Raw genomic sequence first — 23,873 nt, 5'->3', positions numbered from 1 at the left:
TTATAGCTGAGCAACTTGACGGAGTGGTTATAAAACTGTATAAATATTAAAAAAAAAAAAACCCCACAGGTAATTACATCTCCTTTTTTTTTCATTGTAAATACTAAGCACCTGATGTCATCAGTTATGCTGCTGGCGCACTGTAAGCTCTGTCTTCTGCCCTACTTGCCAAGTGGGAAGTAACAAGTGTGCAAGTACAAACTCTGTGTACTTGTCACTGAGAAACACCCACTGAAAGAAACAACTCCACACCAAAACAGTGGGTTTAACTATATCGGCTTTAACCCCACTCCCCGACTTTAATGGGTGAGGCTGACACAATAAATTCATGAACCATAAAATAATCAATTAGATAGTAAAATAATATTATTGATTTTTAAATAAAATGAATTTATATGTTAATTTATTAATTATTTGATACATTATTTCTTAATTATGGCACTTCATAGTATCTCTGAAGCACACTGCATATGAAATATTGAGAGTTGCTGTTCACGTTTGGATGTAAACCACCGCTCTGCTCCACCACTGCGTGGCGCTGTGGAAAACAAGCAGGGCTGTAAGACGACTTCAAAGACCCGCTTGAAAGGACAGGAAGTCGCTTTTGTTGTCTTGGCCGAGGGAGAGCAAGATGTCTTCCCTGGACGTTCAGGATTTTATCCAGCAAAACCGAGCTGTGGCCGAGCAGGTGGAGAACTACAGAGGCTACTGGGAGAGCGACAAGCACTGGGAGCCCAGGCGGGAGTTCATCCTGCGGAACTTGAATGACTTTGAAGACTCGCAGCTGGACCACCTGCTCTCCCTCTCAATGGTGTGGGCCAACAACGTCTTCCTCGGCTGCCGGTGGGTAAACACAGCGTGCTTTCATGCCTCTAATTAAAGCCTGCTGACGGACACTTTTTCTAAGACAGCCGCTCCACAGCTCCCTCAGCCCGGGATGACTAACCACTGTTTTTAAGTTTAGTCTTCCTTATTAAACAAACTAAAGGGTTGCTAAAGGGTAACAACCAGTGTTCTCTTTTCTCTGAAATTGTTATTAGTTTAATTTTAGATTTAGTATTTATTTACTTACTTACTTATTATTATTATTGTTGTTGTTGTTGTTCCTGCTGCTTACTTACCCCAAACTATTTATATTCAGAGTTTATTGTTTATAGTGAGGTTTATTTTCCGCTGGTGGGCTCGGTGCTGCCCCCTGCAGCACTGGAGTCGTCTGCATAAGCTGCAATGCTACTCTGCTACATTTGCTGCAGACGATGCTGAGTTTGTAAAGATTTGTGAAGATATCCTGCTGGATAAATTATGTGGTTATACATTTTTTAAATGGCCCTAAAAATTGTGGTTCAGGGAAAAAATATAATGTATGTATAATGGAAATATCAAATGCAATATTGCATTGATATCAGTATATCAGATGTTTGTGCCGGCTACTGGACAACATCCAGTCTTTCTTCACTGGAAAACAGTCTTTGGTTATCAAGTGGGTCTCTTTATAAAGTTACAGGCCTTGTTTTCAATTTAACCTATTTTTGTTACTGTTTGTGGTGGCATCTTATGTTTTTATATATGGTGTATATGGTAAAAATTCTGCCACATAAGAAATTGAAACCCTACGATTTAGCGATCCTCTAACCCCAAGCACTTGGCCAAAGTTGAGGGGAAAATCTGCCCTTAAAAATCTCCTCTGACTGGTTGCAGTGTTGTGAAAAACTATTTAAAATGATAAGTGGTTTCTTGATTCAAAAGGTCTGGTAGTAGTCAGGTCTGGGTAACCCACTCTCCAAACTCATGTTAAGCGTGTGCGGGCAGATATAGCTAACCTTGCAACAGCAAGTATGGATGTGCAATCCCAGAGAAGCTACACTACCTGTGCAATGTGAATGGGCTTCATGGTTCTGCCTCACTCTACTAGCAATTACATGGATGTTAGCAAAAAGCAGAACTAGGGTGGGCTGTCTTTTTGTTGCCGCTCCAGTGCACATGTCACTTTCTTTTGCAACAAAGCAGGTTTCTTCTTCCCGGCTGACTAGATTGATTTACTGACATTTGTGATATACTGTGATTATGAAATGCATGCCTGACTTGATATGAATGATTTGGACTCTTAGACAGAAACTGTTTTTTGTTTTTCCAGTTATTTAAAACAAAATCTGTATTTTTTGTTACACACCAAACAACTTAACAGATCGACTTGTCATTGTAGTAATCTGTAATTGCAGCCACTGGGGTCTGCGACTGGTATTAGCTTTTGGACAGCAATAAACCCACAAAATTGGATTTTCATTTCAGTGAGTTTGAGGGCGCTCGAGGAGCAGCGCTGGCTGTTGAAGTGCATATTGGATGTCTTCTGTGATTACACCTTCTAAAAGACATTAATCCTCGGAATTGGTATAGGGTGCAATCATGCAAAAATGCCAGATAAAAGGGTATCACTATTTTTTCATCCATAAGTTTGCACTCAAAGGTGAATCAGAAGCAGGACTAAATTTCATTTATATGAAGGGAAATGTGTAGGAGGTGAAGAAACCATTCACATCTGTTAACTTTATCGAAGAATAAACAATTCTTCTCTTACCAGTATTATAGTTTTCTGTTGTTCAGTGATGTTATTTTCCCAGTGCACTATATCCTTACAGAAGAATATAAAGCACACGGATGAATTCTGGTTTAATGAAGTGTTATGTCTCATAATCGATGGCAGGTATAGCACAGAGCTGCTGGAAAAAGTGAAGGAAATGGCTGAAGGCATCGTAGTGGAGGACGCACCGGTCTTCAAGACGAGAGATGAGATTGTTAAGAAGCAACAGGTATGTCTGTGAACACACACACGCAGCATATACATACAGCTATAATGACAGTCTTTGTTCATGGATCTCTCTGCTCCGTCACAGGGTCGATGACCGGACCAGTCATGCTGGATCAACACAGACTGGATTCAGCTTTTATCACGTCAGACTATTTTTTTTTTTTTTAAATAGTTTTACAATCCTGGTGTTTTTAACCCTTACCTTACCTAACCCTAACCCTTTGTGAGGAGTTCAGACATCAAAAGACATTTTTATTTTGAGCCAAAAAACTGGCCTTTTCAGACTTTCAGCCTTTTTTATTTGTGCACAAACAGCAGCGGTGTCTGCGGGAGTTTGTGAGCCCCACTGCTCGACTATTTCAATCACAGTTTTACTTTTTTTATTTTTTTAAAAATGTGTTTTTTAAATGTAGCTTCAAACTAAAGATGACACTGGTGTTCTTGTCTGAAGCACAATAAAGAACTTGTTTTATCATTTTTGTGTGGTCATTGCTGTCTAGGTCTGTGCCTCCTCCTGGTCACATTGTTTTTGACTACATTATGGAGCCACTCCATAGTTAATCATATACGGCAATAAAATACAAATACTGCTACTTATAACTATGTCGGTTCAACGAGCTCCGACATGTAGAAAAGTGAACTTTAGTTAAAAGTAAAGCTACAGAGGTTAACATGAAAGCTGTTAACTTACTCTGGCACGGTGTGTTGGCAGCTGTCTTATTTTACATGGCAGCAATACCTGCAGCAAGCAGGGGTGACTCTAAAGGGTGCACTAGACCATATTTACTTGAAGGCTTTAGCAACATTATTTTGCAGATTTCTCTGAATACATTAAAACAATTTAATCAATATGTTTCAAAATATGAAAATTAAAGCTTTTTTGCAGACCAGTGAAAATATAGGTCAGTAAAACTCTTGAGCAGCTGACCTGGGGCTGTGAGGCTGAACACTCGATTATTATTAACATTAATTATTAACATGTGCACCGTCAGAACGTCTGTTTTCTTCAGCAGGAAGCTTTGCAAAAGCACAGGGCAAGCCTCAGTTCTGAGAATGCTGATATAATTGCTTCTCTTCATTACAACCACCACATTCTCCTTTAAAGGCTTACAGACACGCATACCAAGTGATTCACAAGCAAAGTTAAACACGCAGACATGCACTCACCAAACTGACTTCATCCCACAGATTCAATACTGTGAGAACTGTTTTTTAGTTCTAATATATGAGAGCTTCCCAAAAGACTATTTCATCTTAAGCCACGGTTTAGTGACTTAACATTAACATTTTGGGACATTACTGTACTTGTGATTCATTTTTGCATTTAATAAAATCTGATTTAATATGCCACACAAATACAATGAATGGATTTAGGTTTTGGCAATATTTACTATTGCTCATTAATAACTGTACATCTGGGGTCTGCCTCCCCCCACCGCAGGGAAAAGGGAAACACCACCTGGGTCTGGGTGCAGTTCCCCCCTCCAGGGGCGGGGGCACCTAGACCCGGTTTGTGGAGTACGCTTGGGGAGTGTGATCGTGTGTACAACGTCTCTTTATGTATGTCTCCACGTTGGTTGAGTGTGGAGTGAGTGCATATGAGAGCATGAGGGTGGGAATGGATGTTTGTGTCTGTGTGTGCCTGTATGTCTGTGTCTATATGTCAGGTTGGGTGTCAGGCGCCACCTCTCTGGGGACATCTCAGGCCCTCCAAGGTTTGGAGGCCTATCTCCCCCTACCACCACTTCCCCTGCCAGTGGCGGACCCCCTCAGACATCGGTGCGTTGGTGGTTCTTTGTGTCCGGGGATGGGCGGCCAGGTACACACCGGCTCACTCCTTGGCGGCCGCTTATCGGGGCCTGGAGCCTGGGGCTCGCTCGGGCCACTTCGGAGGTGGGGTGCCCCCGGCCTCTCGGCCTGGGGCTCGGTCACTCAGGCGCAGCTGGCTGCCGGCGGAGCTCACGGGCGCGTCACTGCAACTCCCCCTGGCTTCTGCTCCGCGGCTGCTGAGTGAGCCCTCATCTGGGACTCTCCTCAGCTCTCTCTGGGACAGTGGCGCAGCTGCCCCTCTGTTGGTCTTCCTTGGTCTCTTGTGTTCTGGGGGCCTCTGGATGTCTGGAGTTTTGATCTCCTCCATACCTGCTTCACGCCCTGGAGGACGGGGCTGTGGCCCCCCCCACACCCTCTAGCAGATTATTACATGAAGGAACCTTTTAAAAAAACAAAAAACAAGCGCGTCCATGCTCACAGGTGTACACACGGGTGATCACACCCACAAACTACACCCTTTTTGGCTCCTACCTCAAAGCACACTGTGTTCTGTTGATCTTATGTGCTGCACAATAATGTTTAACATTTAGTATTTACTGTCATATTCCCATATATCATTGTGATGCTGTTTATTCTATTACTCTTGTTCTCTTCTGCTTGCTTTCTTTTTTCTTTCTCAGCAGGTGACCCAGGTGATTGATATATGCATTTTTTTCTCTGCCCGTTCTGTTGGTTTTTGTCTTTTGCCCTTCTCCCCCGTCCCTCTTCTCAGCTGTTTCTCTTTCCCTCTTTCTTTCTCCCCTTCTTTCCCCCAGTCAAGTCTGTCCCGTATTCAGTAAGTGAAAATAAAATAAACAATAAAAGGTGAATCAAATGGACCATTACGGCAAGGCTGGGATGGTCAGTTTGGTAAAGTAAACCCGTTGGGCATCTTTCTTTGCCTTTAGACAACAATTCTGATGGCAAAAGAGCCAAACGGGACAGGCCAAAAATAAATAAATAAAAAAATAAAAAAATAACTGTACATCTTATCAATCAATCACTGCAGTACTAATCTCAAGTTTTGATGAAGCTCACATTGATTTTGGTATGAGCAGCGTAAAGACAGAGGCTCAGCAAACATGCCAGAAATGTTGCAATATCTTGCTTTAACCAAGTTACATGACAATATGAAAAACTACAATACTCTGTGTAATAGTTCCACCCTATAGTTAATTATGAGACCGGCTGTCGGTCTCTTCGCGTTAACCCTGTGGGTCCAGGTTACCTGTGTCACCTGGAATTAACCCAGCCTGGTAAAGCGCACAAGGAACCAGATGGATGAATAAATGACCAGAACCTGTGTCAAAGTCTGAAAAATGTGGTTTTTTTATTATGTTTATACAGCATATCGTTAAGTATACATTATGTTTATTTCACAAAATTGTTTTTTATAACATATCCCTTCTGCTTATTGGGTGAGATAAGTCACAAGCCACAATATAACCTTTATTATCAAGGAAAAGAGGAATTCTGGTTTATGATGACTGATTACTTAGCCGGAGTCGGGCAGGTTAAGTGAGTAATTTACACTCGAGGGATGGCGTTTTTAAATGGGGGAAATAAGAGCAAATAAAACAGTGGGCAAAAAGCAGGAATGAAAACAACTTGAGCCCTTAGGAAAACAGTTGACATCACACTCTTAGAACAGGCTTTATGATCTTTGCAGCAGTTTGTTCTTATCCAATCAATTCTCTTATAAAGTGCCCAAAAATTATAGGGAAAAAAAACCGTATGAAGCTTTCATTCTCTGCTTATTTGCTAATTCAGATGTCAGCTGTGTCATTTTTAAGAGAAAGAACAAAAGCACCGACTGTGTTCAGGCTGACACATGTCACAGGCGACAAAGCATTCAGAAGTCATTTACTTTCTTTGACAAACTAAATGAGAAAACCAAGAGGAGAACAGTTTGACTGCAAACAGTAAAAAGGTTCAATAAATAGAAAAAAAGCAGACTAAAGAAACACACGATGTAGAAGCAGAGTACCTCCAGCAATGCCAATTCTGTCCCCATCCTCCCCACATCGAATGATACAGCGACACCACCCACATCTGAACTCGCTGGCTAAGGGCCATCAGGCCCTACATATATTTTGATTATAGCATTATATGCGGTTTCTAATATACCAAAGAATGAAACTGTCGGGGACTGCAGAGCCTCAGTCCAAGTTTTCCGTGTTAATATTCACTTTCTCATAACCCTCTCAAACAACCTTCTTCTACCCGCGAGCAGAAATGATTAAAAGAAAAGCTCAGAGATTGCCAGTCATGATTCATCAGTGCAAGGGAGACTTGGCACTGCTGCAGCCTGTGACGTCTGCGAGCCCAAACCTACAGCATCTCTTAAAATAAACAGAGATATGCTGGAAGAGATCAGGGACTGCTCTTTATCAGCTGAATCTGCTGTCGACTTCAAAGATGACGATGATGGTGATGATGCTACCGATTTTGGCTTTTCCCACGACTTTCAAAATAATGATTCAGTCATTGATGTGCCCCTTTCTTAGCCAAGTTGTGGATACAAAAAAAAAAAAAGAGGGGGGGGATGGGAAGGAGTCTGTGAAACACAAACAGCATCATTCCAACCAGAGATATATTACAAATTCTGTTAGCAATAACTTATGTCACATCATGCAATAAAAAAATAAAATAAAAGTAAAGACAGGGAACAAATACAAGATTGATTTCCCCTCTCCTGTTTCCCTAAAATGCATTGGCAAGCAAGGTAATGTCCATTCTGGTTTGGTTGTTCTTGCGCCCCCCCCCCCCCAGTGTGGCACTTAAGTTCTTCTGATATAGTTGCTGTGTTTTCTTTTTTCTTGATTTTTTTTCTCGATGAGGTAAAAATGAGAGACTGAAGTACTTGGATGGTGAAGAGTGGGTGATGGAGAGAAGAGCAAAGAACAAGAGGAGCTCAGACATCCACCCAGCTCTGCTCCACGATGGCCGTCACCCTCTTCTCGTACTCTCTCTTGTTTTCCTGATAGAGCTGTGCGGCCTGACTGTTGGCTGGGCTGTTGGGGTTTGGCTCGTCCAGCAATGACTGCGAGAGAGAAAAAAAGGAAGACTAATGATGAAAATGTTGACATCCTGAAGATTAAATAACCAGGAGAGATACTTCGGATGTCCCTGTATAGAATCATCATGCTTCACCGTGAATTTAAATGTATGAAAAGGGAGTGAAACACGACCAACCTGGATGGAGGTGAGTATGGACGACACATCGTATGTGGGGCTCCAGCGATTCTGAAGTATGTCTAAACATATACTGCCATCTGCGTAAACTGACATGCAGAGAAAAAGATCAGCAACACATTTACAACTAAAGCTAATGAGGAATGTATCCGTGACCATTCATTTTATGCTAATGTGCGTTATATTTAATGCTGTATGCTTTCATATTTATTTGTTGCCCCTTGTTTTCTCATTGTACTGTTTTTGTTTGACCTGCCAGAGGCTACAGATTAAATATAGACATTAATGTGCGCCGTCCCTTTAATAAATACATGACACTTTTTAAAATTAAACATTTAAATTGAATTTAAATCATCAAGACAGTTTCTTTACATTACTGGTGAAGTACATTGTAATCTGGTGCTTGTTCTTATTGTAGCACTGCAAACTGAAAACTTAAAAATGAAACAAAGCCATAAATAAGTCTAACATATTACGTACATAACTCATCACAATGCCGGCATCCACCAAGGTTATTATAGTTCATAAAAATGTGTGAAAATACATTTTAGGCTCTGATGCATGTTTATTGAGACTGCGAGATCTGGAAGACTGGGTCTACCACCAGAAACTGAATAAAATAACAAACCATTAAAAAGGAAAATTGACAAATTTACAACATGTTTAGCAAGAGTTGGATATTTATTCTGAGTAAAAATGTAAAAAAGTTAAACATTCTTACAATTTCATTTTTAAACAGAGGAATTGGGCCGCTGGTATAAACCTAGTGGAAAGTTGCAGTGGTTCATTTTTGCTCCTGGACATTTTTTTTTAACTCTTTAAAAGAAAATATATATATATATATATATATATATATATATATATATATATATATATATTAACACTGTAGGGTTTCATTTAATAGCTACAGAAGTCTTGATGTGTGTTTATTTGCACAAAATATATTCAATATTACACAATCATCTACAAAAACCTACAATTTTTTTAGATTGGGTTTAAAACTGAAGCATAGGGGTGCTGGTTTATCTGGCTGGATTAGCTCACTGGTTCAGCATGTGACTCATTTGGCATAAGGTTAATGTGGAGGCCGCCCTGATGCCATTTACTGTTCTTTCTTTCAGCTTTCCTGACGCCTTTCTACCTGCTACAATAAAAGCTAGATGCAGATAAAGTCCTCAGTCTTTAAACTAGGCTGTCCACTCTCCTTCTATGAGATATACCTGCAGCCTATAGACAGGGATGATGTTACACTGTAAAATATAAATCTACTCATAGTTTGTGCAACATTCTTATAGATTTAGTGTAGAAGGTAATTAAAATAGCCAGTAAAAGTCTGATCTACTGACCTGGCAGCCAAAACGTGTTATGTTGAACACTTATTCTAGTATACTTCAACACATAGATCACATAAACATACCTGAAATTTTAAAATCTATTTTTATATTATATATATTGTAACAAAGATGTTTTTAAAGAAATAAAAGGCAATGATTATGTAAATAATTTAAATTTTTATTCCTACAATTTGTTTTTTAGCACAATTTTATATAAACCCGACTGAAAAAGTAACATTTTAGATGATCTGTAACAGATAAAGGATATAGTATAGATATAATACACACAAATAGAGCCATTACAAAAAAGTATTTCTGTATCAACTATAATGTGTTCAGAAATGACCCCACACTGTCATTTTATTCACTAGACTAGCTTAGTTGCTTGAAGGTCAGAACACTTTGTAAGCTTCAGTGAACATGGGTGCTGCACCACTGATAATTGAGGGCATTTCAGCTGCTAGCCCACTTACCATTTGGGTGAAACATTCTGGAGACAAACCTAACCGTGGGAGGCTTGTTTGGGTACTCCTCAGAAAACTCTATCAGAAGCTTAAATGTTCCTGCAGAGATAGACGGAGAGGGTATGAGGCAGAACAAATGACAGACAGAGGGAGCGCGAGGGGGGGGGGAAATATAAGTAATTTTGCAAGGAGAATACAGATGTGAAGGATGGAGGGGGTCAGACAAAATGAGGGAAAGAATTATGTTACTATAAATATCAGCAGCTCGACTGAAAAGAGAAGCTAGAAAGTTAATTATTATAAAAGTAGCAATGGACAGTTTTAAATCCAAGCTTGTAGAAAACTGTATGAACGCTGCCTGCCCGCCTGGCAGGGGGACGACAATACCACATCAGCCTTTTATGGTCGAGGGGTAAAAATCGTACTTTATGATGCTGCGTCACCGACCTACAAACTTCTGTTCAATTCACATCATACTATAGTTAAAATAAGTACTTTTATTAATATTTATAGAGCCAGTGCATGGATACAGCGAGTTTTCAGCCCACCAAAACTGAGCCCCTGATAATTGTTCAGTTGAAATTACTGCAGCTGTGATAACTTGCCAAAGGGACTCCTATACAAAAAATTAGACTACAACTTCTTCAACTTTCAAGGATTAAATGTCAGTTCCCCTTTCTACTTAAAAATAATTGTAGCAGTTCCTAACTCTCAGAGGTCTAGTTGTTATCACATGATTAAAATATGATGACCGATTAAAGTACCAATTTGTTTTCAATTTAAGTCATTTTAAATGCATTTCAGGCACTTAAACCACTCCAGATACTCAATTTGTAATAATTTCTAACTTACAATTTAAAAAAAAAGAAGCTATCTACTCAGAGGTGTGGCGATCCTCACGATAATTGTGGGATTTTGTGCTCAGGTAGACTGATTATTTGAGCATGCAACCCATAATCATTTCACTACACACATGCTGCCCGAAAAGTAATAATACATTGACTGAGTTCTCCGACTCTACAACAACATCACGAGTTCAAGGCAAAGTTAAACCACATCTAGAACTCAGATAAACATGAGGCTGCACTTTAGATGACTCAAAATGTAGAACTTACCATCTTCAAATGGTGTTCCCACAGGCCTGCAGAAGGCAGAGAGAGAGAGATTTAAAATGTTTCCAAAATCCAAATATCCCCACTGCTAATCCCCATTAAGACCCTCTCTAGTAGTACTGCAGTCTGTCCTTCAAGGAGTAGAAGCTCTGCAGACACCAGGGTCCATATTTACTAAGCTCTTCGTGCTCACACAGAACATGTTGAGGGGCCAATTAAAACAGCTGCCTTCATACTTTACATGTGTAGCAGCCTCCCCTTTGATTTAGGTGAGCAACTACGATCGAGTGTATTTTTATAAACCCATGTGAGTATTTCTAATTTGGTTTTGTTACACATCCTTGGTCCTGGTTGGATTTCTAGTTACTTTCAGCTATTCAATTTGCTTGTGCATTTGATGTTTTATTAATTCTTGCGACTTAAATTTCACATCACTTCTGAGTAGATTTTTCTCTAGTCGCTCTTCTTTTAAACACGCACAGCAAATTATCCACCAGAGATACACCCAGTATGCAAAAAGCTACTTCTTTAATACGGGTTCATTCTTAACACACTTTCTTATCTCTAACAGTGTCTTCCAGCCCTCTCTTCCACTGAACACTTGCTGTGACTCCACATGCTGATTTTCCAGACTGCTCTGTGCAACAATCAGGGCTGCAATCAGAAACACTTTTTAAAGCAGAAGGATGTGGTGGACGAGAACACAGTGGGGGTGGGTGGGTTGCAGAATCTGCGCATCACAATCGCAGTGGCACAGTCAAGACGGCAGGGCGGATTTAGAGAATGACTCACCCAAAAATAACAGCGTTCCAAAGCATGATGTTGTTCTCTGATGGCGCTCCGCTCACACCGGTAGGAGGATCTTCTTGAAGTCTGGGCAAGAAAGAGAAAGAAACAGAGACTTTAGAGTGAAGAAAAAGAGGTGAGACGAGAAGACATACACAGCAAAAAAGCCTGAATCAGTGGAAAGGGAGGCAGGGACATGAAGTAAAGGAGCAAAAGCAGGGGGGGGGGGAGATAAAGGGGAGAAAAACATGAAAAAGAATGATGGCAAAAAGAAAAACCCCTTAGATGTAAAGGGAGAGAAGCAAGTGGGAAAGACAGCTGAGGAAAATTAGCAATCAAAACACGAACTGCTGTATCAACACGACTTTCAACAGACAGCCAGGCTCGCAGGATCAACAGCACTATGACAGTCCTGTTGTCACATGTCAGTGAACATAAGTGCTCATCTGAAGCACTGCAGCACCAGTATTGTATCCACAGTGACCATCAAATCTCTGGTGTTGTTAATGCAAAGCACTTAAGCCATCAAGTCGACCTTCACCTGAAATGACTTCAGAGTAGCACCGACGGGCTATCAGAACAACGTCGAAGCAGGAAACGAGCGGGAGCCAAGAGCCTACACTACAAAGTAAGCTCAACACATCCAGGATCTCTTTTCCTAATCTGGCTTCCCTTACCCTACCATCAGCCATCATCAGATTGTGTTATCACCACAACAAGACAACCCAGGCTTCCCCCACTAAGAGCACTAACGAATCAAAACTAGCACACACGACCAATCAAAAACAAGGACATCAAATCCAATTTTAGAGATCTAACTAAATCTAAAATGTCGACTGTGTAAGACACAGGAGGATCTGACATGTCATGGCAACTGCTTGTACAATGTACAGGCTGTCGTTTGATATGTGTGAAACCGTTTCAGCCTCATTCGTTCAGCCACAGCACTGCTCTGAGAGGGAGGCAAATTGGGTAAGCAGTTTTAGCATATGTGCAAGTTTTATATAAGGTCAGCAAGAAAAAAAGCTTAAAGTCCTTTTTTGGCATCACGTCATTATATTAAAGGTTACACACACACACACACACACACACACACACACACACACACACACACACACACACACACACACACACACACACACACACACACACACACGAGAGAAACTATTTAAAAACTGCTTGTAGCCAATAGCAAAAAGAAAAAATGTACTGATTCAAATCTGTGTATTATCATCTGTGTTTGACCTTTTCACCTCTACTGTGACCTTGGGCCCAGACCTTCCCAGTAATAGGAAGCCTGTAGTACTACAAAATAAACCTACCTTTGTTTTAATTAAGCATATTAAAATATCCTACAAGTAATATTTTCCCACCATCTTCCACAATGTGCTGATGAAAGTACTGCGAATCATATCCCAACCATAACCTTTACATTTCCTCTATAGACGCTCTACACTGCTAAATAATTCAGCAAGTTTGGTTGCGGAACCATGTGGAGACAAGTGATGAAAACCGGCACATCTACATGTCCAAACATTCTGGCTAATTGATAAAACTTATGTTTCTTCGTATCACAGCAGCTAGACCCCGGCCTGGCAGACTGGGCTCTAAATGAAATCACTTTAGTGTTGTTGTTTTTTTAACAAGTTAAGGTGGAATAACTGCTATGTTTTCAAACATAATGTTTCATATTATATCTTCTCTACACAGACCTCTATCTGATCCGATGAAAGGTGAAAGATTGTCAAATGAGTGCCAGTCAAAGATTTGGAAACCATCGCTTTTCACATGATAGCGCTTGTAATTTGAAGGTAAAAGAGTGAGAAGGTAAAAATAAGAAACTAAAAAGGGTTTGAGATCATATATACATTTGTTTTGGACTGTTCAGCACCCAAATGATTTATCGGCTAACCCAAATTAACCACAGCTGGATTAATCATAATTAAAAATAATAATTAGTCGAGGCTCCACAAATAAAACTACCCAGGCGTGCCTGACAAACGACATGCCACAGCAGCAACTGCCTAGCAACAGAGGCGTCAGCAAATCAAAACAGGTGTGGCAGCGGGTCAACAATTTAAATGAAGTTTCCGACAGCGGCCTCAATAAAATCTGTGTTGGCTATCAAACTGATTTCTGAAGCTCATGGTAGATTATTGTGCAACGTTAAAGGTCTTGCTTCAAATCACCAAATCTATATAGGCCAAGTCCGGCAGTCACTACAGGCTATTGAGGCCTACAATTCCAGGCCCAGTTTAAAAGCTGGTTTAATAAGAGCTTATAGCTATAAAACAAGGTAGGCTGATTTGTGCGTCTGTGAGTGCAGATCCATGTCTAAGTCCCTTGCTGTAGACGGACCCACTGCAATTAACCTCATTTACAGTAATCTCCCTGAACTCTTTGCTGGTAAAGGGAAGCTCCACTGAGTTCATCTTCTAGGATAGACCGATAGTTTATTTTACTTGAAACGTGGGGATTACTCACAAGTCTGCAGTAAGGAAGATTAGGGCAAGTACGGGACTGTTGATGAAGAGACTGCGTGGTGGTAAATTTGACATGAATTGTCAGAAAATAAACTAGGAATGCATTTTAATATATTAGTATCAAGTTATTATGTTAGTATTATATTAAGCTATTATGTAAAAATAAAAACAGGATTATTTGCCTTAACTATATGTGGACCAAAACATGCTCTCTGACCTCTAGAGACCGATGGCTGAGGCCAGAAAACACCCGATTAAGATTTAAATTTTAAAAGACTAGCCTCTTATCCCTACTATACCAGCCTCTTTGATTCTCTTTCTTTGATTGAATCCTGAACTGAAATTAGCCCATTAATTTCAAATTAAAAGCCTCCTTGTGTAAATCAGACACATAAACCCCAAAACTGGGGTTACACATTTTTGGGGGGAGAGGTTTGGCTTTTCCTCAATAGAAAGCATTAAATAAGTAATAAAGTAAGCATTTAGCGAAACAGACTCAATGCCTATGAAAAGGAAAACTGCTCTTATATAAGAAACATTCATATCATCTTTTTGTAGTTATATATCATGAAATACATCCAACATGTTTTCTCTTTAAATAGAGACAAAAAGTACAACTTGGTTTCATGTGACATTAGTCACTGTCATTTTAGACTCTTTATATCAGACACTGCATTGTTGCAGGACTTTAATTGCAATCCCTCATAAAACTGTTTATTATTCTAAAAACAGTGTGGTCAAGATAATCATTCATCTCAAACAAAGCCTTCTGGGAATTATGCAGTTTAGCAAATTCAAACACCTGGGTTTAAAAAAGGTACACAAAGTGTTATAACATGTGCCAAAAGAGGTTGTAATGCTCTCTAATAGAAATCAGAGCTTACACACTATTTAAAATATCCATGTGTTATATGAAAGGGTAATACCTGATTTACGATGCTGCATTAATGCTACAAAGTAAGCTAAAATGCGCTAAAATGTAACTACACGTATAATCATAAGTCTTCCTCATAGTAATATACCCTACAAACTCAGTATTTCATTAGCATACAGAGAATGTATCTACTAAACAATAAAACTATTTTAAGAGTGCAGAGAGATGCCCTGTTTCTCTTTCTTTTTAGCTCTGACGATGTGTGTATACATTCAGAGTCAGCTCTGAAGTCTTCTCTCCTTCCTGTGTTTCGGTAAAAGTAACTGCAGTTTGTGGTTTATCAGCTCCAGCCCAGCACGAGCGGCCCAGTTTCATTCATGAAGGCAGCAATGCAGACAACAACGTACAAGAATAAATGCCACAGCTCACTGCAGCGTGGACTAAAATTATTTCTGAAAATGTATCTGGCGAAGAAAAGAAGGTTAAGCCATACTGAATATAGTCAAAAAGAAAGGACCACAGCATTTATTTACCGTCTTATTACACCGAAATTACTGAGCTAAAACCCCACACAACAGTGTAGCGGCCTATTTTTAAGAATACATACACTTTGACTTACAGGTCAAGCAGTTGAGGTTAAGCAATACCATGCAAGACTGAATTCAATCAGCCAGCACTGGCGTGGACACATGCTGATTCGGGCATGTGCAATTGTGTTTCCCTTGCCTCAGTGTCACCATTTACCACCTGGGGACTAGCAGAGCAGAGTTCAGTTACAGTGACACATTATCCCCTCTGCTTCAATGGCTGCTCTTAGTAGAATAGCTCAGCATCTTTTTTCCACTGACAGGTGTGTGTGTGTCTGTTATTCACGCACACACAGTTGGATGCCATATGGAGCGAGGCAACAGATTGGGGATAGCAGGTATTACAAGCAGGCCCTTGCCAGGTGTTATTCCCCCAGGAAGCCTTAACATATTCTTTTTGTTATCGTATCATCACGTACTAACTGTGTGTATTAAATATCTGGATTTAAAATAAAGCATCAGAAACCTATAGATAGAGCAATCCCCGACCACAAACCTTGGCAAAACCTGCAACCCCTAGGATGAAATATGACCATGCCGACTGATTGACTTACTTGAAAGCACAATATAAACCTACAGCTTGCAGACTGCGGGTATTAATAGGATAAATCCTGTGACATTTAGCTTCTAATCGGGGCCAGTTAAGCCAAGACAAACGGTCACCAATAAACCTCTGCAAGTGAAGCTGATCCCACACCAAAAAAAGAAAAAAAAACAAAACTAGCCATAAAAAAAGAAAACGTTATTCCCTCGGTACAAAAACCTCCCCCCACTGCAGAACACAAACAGCGTTTGAATGATCCCCTAGCGTCTCGGTTACTTCATTAGCCATCAAATATCGAGACAAACCATAACCGATGAGCCTGTCTCACATTAACTCCTGCCTGGGTTTCTGCACAGCATTGTTTGCACCAGGAGCTAACACTAAGCTAGCTGCCGACAGCTTCATGGGCTAAAGCTACACAGAGATACCCAAACGATGAGGACGGTACCTTTTAAAATCTCGCATGAGCCGTCTCCTTGCCGGTGTCGACATAATTCAAAATGTGTTAAAAATACAGATATTTAAAAAACAATAATAATAACCCAAGACCATAGACCGAATACTGTCGGAAACAAAATCCGGTACTTCTTCCGCTTGCAGCTCTTTTCTTCTTCTCCCTGAACCACTGGCTAGCTTTAGCTATTTATGGTGACGTCGGTTGCTTACAGAGGCACAGCCCCTTTTAGCTCACAAACGGTGCTGATGTAAAAGCGTTAATTTAAACACCTCCGAGCTGCAAATCCAACTATTTTTGATACTCTTACTATAGGTGGTGTTCATTTTCTCAAAATACCCGGAACTCTTACATACTGTTCGTGTCAAATTTAACTTAAAAAAAAAATAGCAGCAAAAAAATTTCCTAAATCCTTTTTCTTTTCCCAAACTGCTCCAGAAATACACAAAATATAATATATTTCAAAATGTACACTGTTTATTTATATATTTATTTAATATTGTGCTACAATTTTCTGTGTATCCAGGCTGTTCCAGGTCATAATTGTGGAGATATGGATTTAAAAAAAAAAAAAAAAATCTACCACTGTGGTTCAAATCAAGGGAAAATAGTGTTTTTTGGAAATCTTGTGACCGTGAAACTATAAATGTCATATCTGTGTTTATTTTCTTAAGGGACAGTGGTGACAGAGTTCAAGGCGCACCATGACATTGTCATGAGAACTTTTATTTTCCCACCACATTTTATCAAGTTACTTTGAAGGGTCGTATGGAAACACCATAGGAGGGATCATATATGGTACATGTAAGAAACAGAGGTCACACAGAGGTCTGCGGGTGCCTTGAAATGGACACGAGATCTAAAACAGGGCAGTGGTTAGAACTGTCACCTTGTAGCAAGAAAGTTTTTGGTTGGAATCCTGGAGCCTTTCTGTGTGGAGTTTGCATGTCTGACCAACTCCAGAGTAACCGACTTACTCAGGCCTCCTCCCACAGAGAGACAGAGACATGGATTTTAGTTCAACTGATGATAATAATTTAGTAATGTATGTGAGGTAAATGTAGTTTTTCTATCTATCTATCTATCTATCTATCTATCTATCTATCTATCTATCTATCTATCTATCTATCTATCTATCTATCTATCTATCTATCTATCTATCTATCTATCTATCTATCTATCTATCTATCTATCTATCTATCTATCTATCTATCTATCTATCTATCTATCTATCTATCTCAGCGCTTAGACTTGATAGATCAAGTCTAAGCGCTGAGCCATCTTCTATTCACACACTATTAGAGATGATGTCAGTGGAAGGGTGGGCTGTCAAGAAGCCATTCTTATGGAAGGAACACATGGGGGGAAAGGCTGAGGTATAGCAAATCACACAATAACTGGACTAAAAATCAGTGGCAAAAGGTCTGAAGGAGTGATGCATCCAAATTTAAAATTTGATCCACCATTCAATACCGCCTGGAAAGAATCTGATTAGCAACAGCTTCATTTTTCAGCATTACAATAATCCCAAACACCCTGCCAATGGAGTAAAAGCATACCTGGATAGAAAAACACATAATGGAACCGAATTAGTCATGGATTGGCTTTCCCAGATCCCGAGCCTCAACATTATGAAGGAGTGTGGGATCATCTTGACAGAGAACAGAACACAAGGCAGCCAGCATCCAAAAAATAGCTTTGAATGTCCATCAAAAAGCCTTGGGAACTATTCCTGAAGACTACTTAAAGAAATTATACGTAAGCTTGCCTAAGAAAGTCCAGGCTGTGTTGAAGTTTTGCACAGTGGCTGATGACCTGCCCAGGGTGTACCCCGCATCTCGCCCTATGGTAGGTGATAGTAATAGTCTCCAACCCTGAATTGGATAAGTAGCAGAGAATGGATGGGTGGATAGTTCCATTTCCATTTGAACAGTTCACCTATTTCCAATTTCTGCAATTTTTCTAGCAAAATATAAAGAATAAAGGGGTGGCTCAAGACTTTTGCACAGTACTCTGTCTCTGGAGTTAGGCATTGCACACACTGACCAACTTCATCTGTTCTCAGGGTAACAGTACAATTAATATTTCACCTTTAAGAGTGCTAACTCAGCGAGATGCAGACCTGTGTGAGTTTCAATCAATGCCATGATTTTAATAACCCTAAAAACCAAATATTTGCTGCCAAAGTTTTTCTGCTATGTTGCCCTGATGAGAACAAAATAACCCAGAAGAGTGAGACTGAATGAAAGATTTTTACCTGATCTAACTGAGCTTACTGGGAACTATGGAACGTGTTCTACTTTTGATTTGATTGAATATCATCAATCTAATACAATCTACCTACTCTGACTTACGGGCGGGAGGCTGACAAGTGAAAATAAAAATGAATGTGCATCTGGCTCGTAATCCACTCTGCGGTAAGTAGCTTAGCTTAAAATCTACATAATTTGTCTGTAGGTAATGCACTCTGTCTGCATGGTCTTCCTTGTGAAGTGATTAATATCAAGTCTGCAAATACACCCTCTGACTTTTAAACAGTTCAGTAGTTACTGAGAATACAGTTGCTGTCATCATGCTGCAGCCTATAATAAATACAAGTACACTTCGATGCACAGAAGGAAACTGCACTACAATCAAATAAAGAGCCAACCCTTTTCATTAACTCAGGGTGTTCTGATCCCAGACATGGAGCATGTTCGTGCACTAGTGGTCAAGAAAAGCTATTAGCATGAGATAACAATAACCAGTTTCGTTTTCATGCTTCCATGCTTCTCTGTGATTAGCACAATATTACAAATACAACAGGCCAAATAAAAATGCAGCACTCTGTAAGTGTGGTTGTGCCTGCAGTCTGGAAAAAGAAAAGGAAAATGTTTTTCTCCTATTGTTTAAATAGCATTTTTTATTATAAATGGTTTGTTGTGTGTTCTATTTTCCTCTAGAAATTATTTTCAGTTTTAACTTATGCATCTTTATTATGGTTTATTATTCCCTGACAATAAATGCTCTCTTTTCTTGTCGATTTATTTACAGTTTATATTTTAATCAGACTTAATCAACCTTCTTAATAAATTTTGAGTATGTCTGTTTTTACTGGCTTTGATGGTGGTGATGAGTCAAAACGACTGCGGAGATTTTAGATTACGCAAAGTTAGACATGCACAGTTACATGGATTCTTGCAGAGAGAATTACCTCATTAATCAGTCTTCATAAAATCCTGTAAGATAATATTATTCATAGTTACAGACTTCAATGAGGTGTTATTTTTCTCTCACATGTTAACTGAAATAGTGCAAAGTTGATTGAAGTACTTTTTAAATAATAAGGATTTAACAAAAGTATTGCATTAACTGTTTAGGAGTTAAATCAATTTTTGTGCACAGTTATTTCAAGAGGCTCAACTATCACTGGACTGCCCAGCAGATATATAGCCGGTTGATGCCTGTATCCTCGATGTTCCATGACAAGCTACGCAGATAAAAGATTTGGACTGAAGTCCAGTCGTTCAGCTTGAGTTTACCGTCTTCACAATGGAACTGTCAATATGAGGCACAAAGAGATCTCAGTGCAAATTAAGGTTGAAAAACCAAAATAAACCTATCAGAGAGAAAGCAAAATTATCTAGTAGATTCTTAAAAGGAATCAATGCGCTGACCAACTGTAGCCTAAAAGACCACAGGAGAAAGGAAAGTGGATGATGGCATCATTCCCATCATCCACTTGATGCCCAAAAAAAACAACTTCACAACATCAAACCAAGTCAAGAACACTCTTGAAGAAGCAGGTGTGAAATCGTCACTTCTCCAATCAATAGAGACCTCTATACAGAGGGTGTACAGCAAGGCACAGATCACTGTTTACAATTAAGAACAAGACGATCATAACAGACTTCATCAGAAAACATCTAATTAGAAATATGAACCCAAGACTATCTCGTATCTCGCAGAATGGTGAGAAAACATGGAGAAAATAAGAAACAGCTCAGAATCTGAAGGATACCACATTATCTGCAAGTCATGTTGGAGGCAGTATTATGACATGGGCATGCATGGCTGCATACTCTGGCTGCAAAAAGCACTCAAGCCGATCCTTATATGTAATTTTTCTGGGGTGTTTCCAGTTACTTTTGAACCTTGAAAACATGAAACAGAAGGTGTACACTTCAACTAAATAATCAGAGTTTCAAAATTAAAATTAACTGTGGTCGTTCAGAGAGGCAAAATTACAAAAGTCTTGCTGACTCACCAAAATAGATATTAGTTCCAGCTCGAATCTATTCTGATTTCTGGTCTCTGTGTAAGTGAATGTGATTCTTGCTGAGAATCAAGTGACATTATTTAATCATCTGATTGTTTTCTTTGTTACAGCGTGCATGTAAAGCACCTTGTCATATTTCCGCTGACTGGTAACTTCATCATCTCTGCTCTTTGCAGAGAAAAGGCCAATACTTGCTGGAATTTTAAACTGGAGAGCTGTTGCAGAAAAACTCATCAGGGTCATCTGAAATCTACTGGGCTTCACTGAAATCCCACTCAAAGCTTCAGCAAATCTAAATGACCATTTAATCTAGCTTAATTATTCTCTTGGCCCTTTGCTTGAGAGAGTCCAGTCTGCAGCTATCAATAGAGCCGAAGCTTTGTTAACAGTGAGAGAATGTAGGTCACTCACAAACAAAAGTGGCTGGCATCAGCTCACCCTATAACTGGAAATGAAAAGCATTCATGTAATGAAAAACACATTTTCACCCTGCCATGCTTTGCAAGCTCTTGGGGAAAGAAACTGATTTATATATGGTTTCATATCAACGGCGATGAAGCCGATTATATCCACTGAGAAACAGTGAAATGTTGAACATTATTATGAGTGCAAGCGATTGGGTTTCTTGAACAGCTTATATTTCTTGACACAGTATTACTTTAATTTGCTGTTCGATTACTGGAGAAAAGGGTAACCCTCTGTTTGTCTGCCTATCTGTCGGAGTTGGATAAACGCCTGGATCCAGCCAAAACAAGCAGGAAGAGAATACCACTGCTGAGCTCAGGTGCTTTTAATAGAAAGGCCAAAGAAACAGTACATTGCTTTCTCACTTTCACCGAGACGCAGGGACAGTGTTGTTTCCCTTCATCTCTCCTTCTCACACAAACATACTGTTAATAAAACCATATATGTTTTAAGAAAACCTTATCTTTCTTCGCTGAAACTGGTTTAGTGAAACATTCAAACTCTACAACTACAGTGTATACAACGCAAACTTTACATAGTCCATTTAAAAAGTTTATATTAGAAAAGTTATTGACTCTTTAATCTTTTTCTTGAACCTTACAAATCCAAACTGAAATGCTTTCCAATCACGTGGGAGTTATTAAAGTAAATAAACACATACTGTGTTAACTTTACCATTACTGTGCATGTGTGTGTTAAGTGCACCTTTACTCCTCCTGTGGGAATTAAGAGGGTAAGAAGCAGCCAGATGATTCTGATCAAATGAACTGATCTTCAGCAAATGTGTGGACCTCTATAAAAACAGACGTTTTGGTGATTTGTTGGTCTGTGGCATTCACGTGTGTAACATGATGCCACACTCTTCCCTGTAGTGGACATTGCAGCAAATTCGCCCCAAGATCAGTCCCCCAAAAATCCACCTCAGACCCTGCAGACCTCAGCTGGCATGTTAAATGTTGATTTCATGACAACACAGTTAAAAAAAGACTTAGCAAGTAACTATAAGACTGCTTGAGCAGTTTCCTTGGGACAGAAAGCTAAATGCATTATATCAGCACAGGTCATGCCGGCTGTCAAACATGGCGGTGGATGTGTGAGGATTTGGACTTGTTTTAGAACAACTTCTTGTTTATGAACCCGGGAACCTTGCAGTTATACTGCTGACCATGAACTTCTCTGGGTACCACAGTATGTCTGACAAGCGGTCCTACAGCTACACCTCAGCTAAAACTGGGTCATGTAACAAATGCAAATCTACAACAGAATGGCTGAAAAAGAAAAGAATGCAGGTGCTGCAATAGCCAACTCAAACATCAACCTAACTGAAATGCGTGGTGGGAGAGCTGTGCATAAACAAGTGCCAGCAAACCTCAATGAACTGAATGAACGTTGTAAAGAGGAGTGGGCCAAAGTTCCTCCACAACCATGTGAGAGACTGATGAAGTCATAGAGACAATGATCACTGGAGGTTTTTGCTGCTAAAGTTGTATGTATAAACTAAAACTGGGCTGATGAGTCAGAACTAATTGTCAGCCATTAATCTTAGATTAATCTTATTTTCATCACAGTGAAACAGAAAAGAAAAATGTTAATGGACTTGAAATGAATATGTTCTTCATTAATATGATAGGCCTGTTTACAAAATTAGGTAAAACTTGGTGCATTAATAAGTACAATCAGACAGCTGCAGTCTTCGGGTGGTTTACCTTTAATACTTCCTGCCTTCTTCTGTTTTGTGTTGTGTGGATAGAGAAATCACTCAGGCCTGCATACCTCATGCATTAGTCTCACTCTAGTGACTCATTAGTTTTTACAGAAACCTGCTTCTGGCTGGAAGACTCCAGCCTAAGTGTGAGGGCAGGACTGTGACTGAGCCACCAACATGTGCTGCGGCCATCAGCGCTAATGAGGAGCAAAGCTTTAAGATGGCACAAGCTAATTGTCTCATTAGAGCTTTGATGCAATGGTGGTAATTAAATTTCACAGTTGACTGGGTAAGTGTTAGGCAGCCGGTGTCATGGTTGGATTTTAGGATGTGTGAAGGGCACTGGTACTTGTAGTGTGATGAAATTTAAATTAATTAAACCAAGCCCCTTTTAAATTAATTCTATCACGGTTTTAGGAGGCGCTCTCTAATCAACCATCTCCTTCTCATACTGATTTTTCTAGCCACAAAAACTAGGACCAGCAGATTTTGGTGATTATTGGATTTTTTGTTTAGTGCTATCCATAAATATCTTCCCTTTTGAGTTGAGTTAAATATCTTGCCACTCATAGTACCAAGAAAGACTAATGATTAAGTTTTTTCTTAACTGCTCCACTTAAGATGAAATCAGGAAGGAGGTTAAGAAGGTTTAAGTATTCTTCGAAGATACTCCCTCTTTTCTCTCCAAACCTCAACATATATAGATTTCATTTGTGGACTACTTGCTTAAATAGTGAAACTGCAACAGCAAGTTGTTGTTTTTTTTGTATTTTTTCATTTTTTTCTAGTATACTCTTTAATTTTTATTGATATATTGCAGTGATTAAGGAAGTGGCAGAGGTCTTAGCAGTAGACAAACAATAAAGTTCAGGTATTTTGACAATAAAACTTGCTTTTTACAAATATTTTGCTTCTGTACATCATTACAGTGGATTTTAATTTAAGCAGTCAAGATATGACTGAAATGCAGATTCACGAGATTTTGCAAAGTATTCCA

The 23,873-nt window shown here is 39.5% G+C and overlaps 2 protein-coding genes across 2 annotated transcripts; one reads left to right on the top strand and one right to left on the bottom strand.

Annotated features, from left to right (window-relative positions):
* Positions 1–590: 590 nt before the first annotated feature.
* Positions 591–3,281, top strand: xtbd1 (XRN2 binding domain containing 1). The gene is made up of 3 exons (XM_085470800.1): positions 591–843; positions 2,702–2,807; positions 2,892–3,281. Exons 1-3 carry the CDS (start codon positions 632–634, stop codon positions 2,898–2,900), a joined length of 327 nt encoding a protein of 108 aa, XP_085326926.1. The 5' UTR covers positions 591–631; the 3' UTR covers positions 2,901–3,281.
* A 2,639-nt stretch (positions 3,282–5,920) lies between these two features.
* ube2b (ubiquitin-conjugating enzyme E2B (RAD6 homolog)) lies at positions 5,921–16,657 on the bottom strand. The gene is made up of 6 exons (XM_085470799.1): positions 16,443–16,657; positions 11,513–11,593; positions 10,724–10,749; positions 9,618–9,707; positions 7,811–7,899; positions 5,921–7,658 (listed from the first exon to the last, which is right to left on the bottom strand). The coding sequence occupies exons 1-6, from the start codon at positions 16,484–16,486 to the stop codon at positions 7,530–7,532; spliced, it is 459 nt and encodes a 152-aa protein (XP_085326925.1). The 5' UTR covers positions 16,487–16,657; the 3' UTR covers positions 5,921–7,529.
* Between the last annotated feature and the right edge of the window lie 7,216 nt (positions 16,658–23,873).

The sequence above is a fragment of the Copadichromis virginalis genome, linkage group LG10 (genome assembly GCF_057382275.1).
Source record: "Copadichromis virginalis isolate Kocher_CV1m ecotype Utaka linkage group LG10, C_Virginalis_male_GT1.1, whole genome shotgun sequence".
Taxonomy (NCBI): Eukaryota; Metazoa; Chordata; class Actinopteri; order Cichliformes; family Cichlidae; genus Copadichromis; species Copadichromis virginalis.
This window is presented reverse-complemented; position numbering and strand designations above follow the sequence as displayed.

What these genes read in the sequence shown, in the direction of transcription:
- xtbd1 (XM_085470800.1), top strand. Translation starts at nt 632, where the DNA reads ATGTCTTCCCTGGACGTTCAGGATTTTATCCAGCAAAACCGAGCTGTG. An exon ending in AACGTCTTCCTCGGCTGCCG is followed by an intron (nt 844 to 2,701) that starts GTGGGTAAACAC and finishes AATCGATGGCAG; the next exon opens with GTATAGCACAGAGCTGCTGG.
- ube2b (XM_085470799.1), bottom strand. Translation starts at nt 16,486, where the DNA reads ATGTCGACACCGGCAAGGAGACGGCTCATGCGAGATTTTAAAAG. An exon ending in TGGAACGCTGTTATTTTTGG is followed by an intron (nt 10,750 to 11,512) that starts GTGAGTCATTCT and finishes TGCCTTCTGCAG; the next exon opens with GCCTGTGGGAACACCATTTG. An exon ending in CCATACTCACCTCCATCCAG is followed by an intron (nt 7,659 to 7,810) that starts GTTGGTCGTGTT and finishes TCTCTCTCGCAG; the next exon opens with TCATTGCTGGACGAGCCAAA.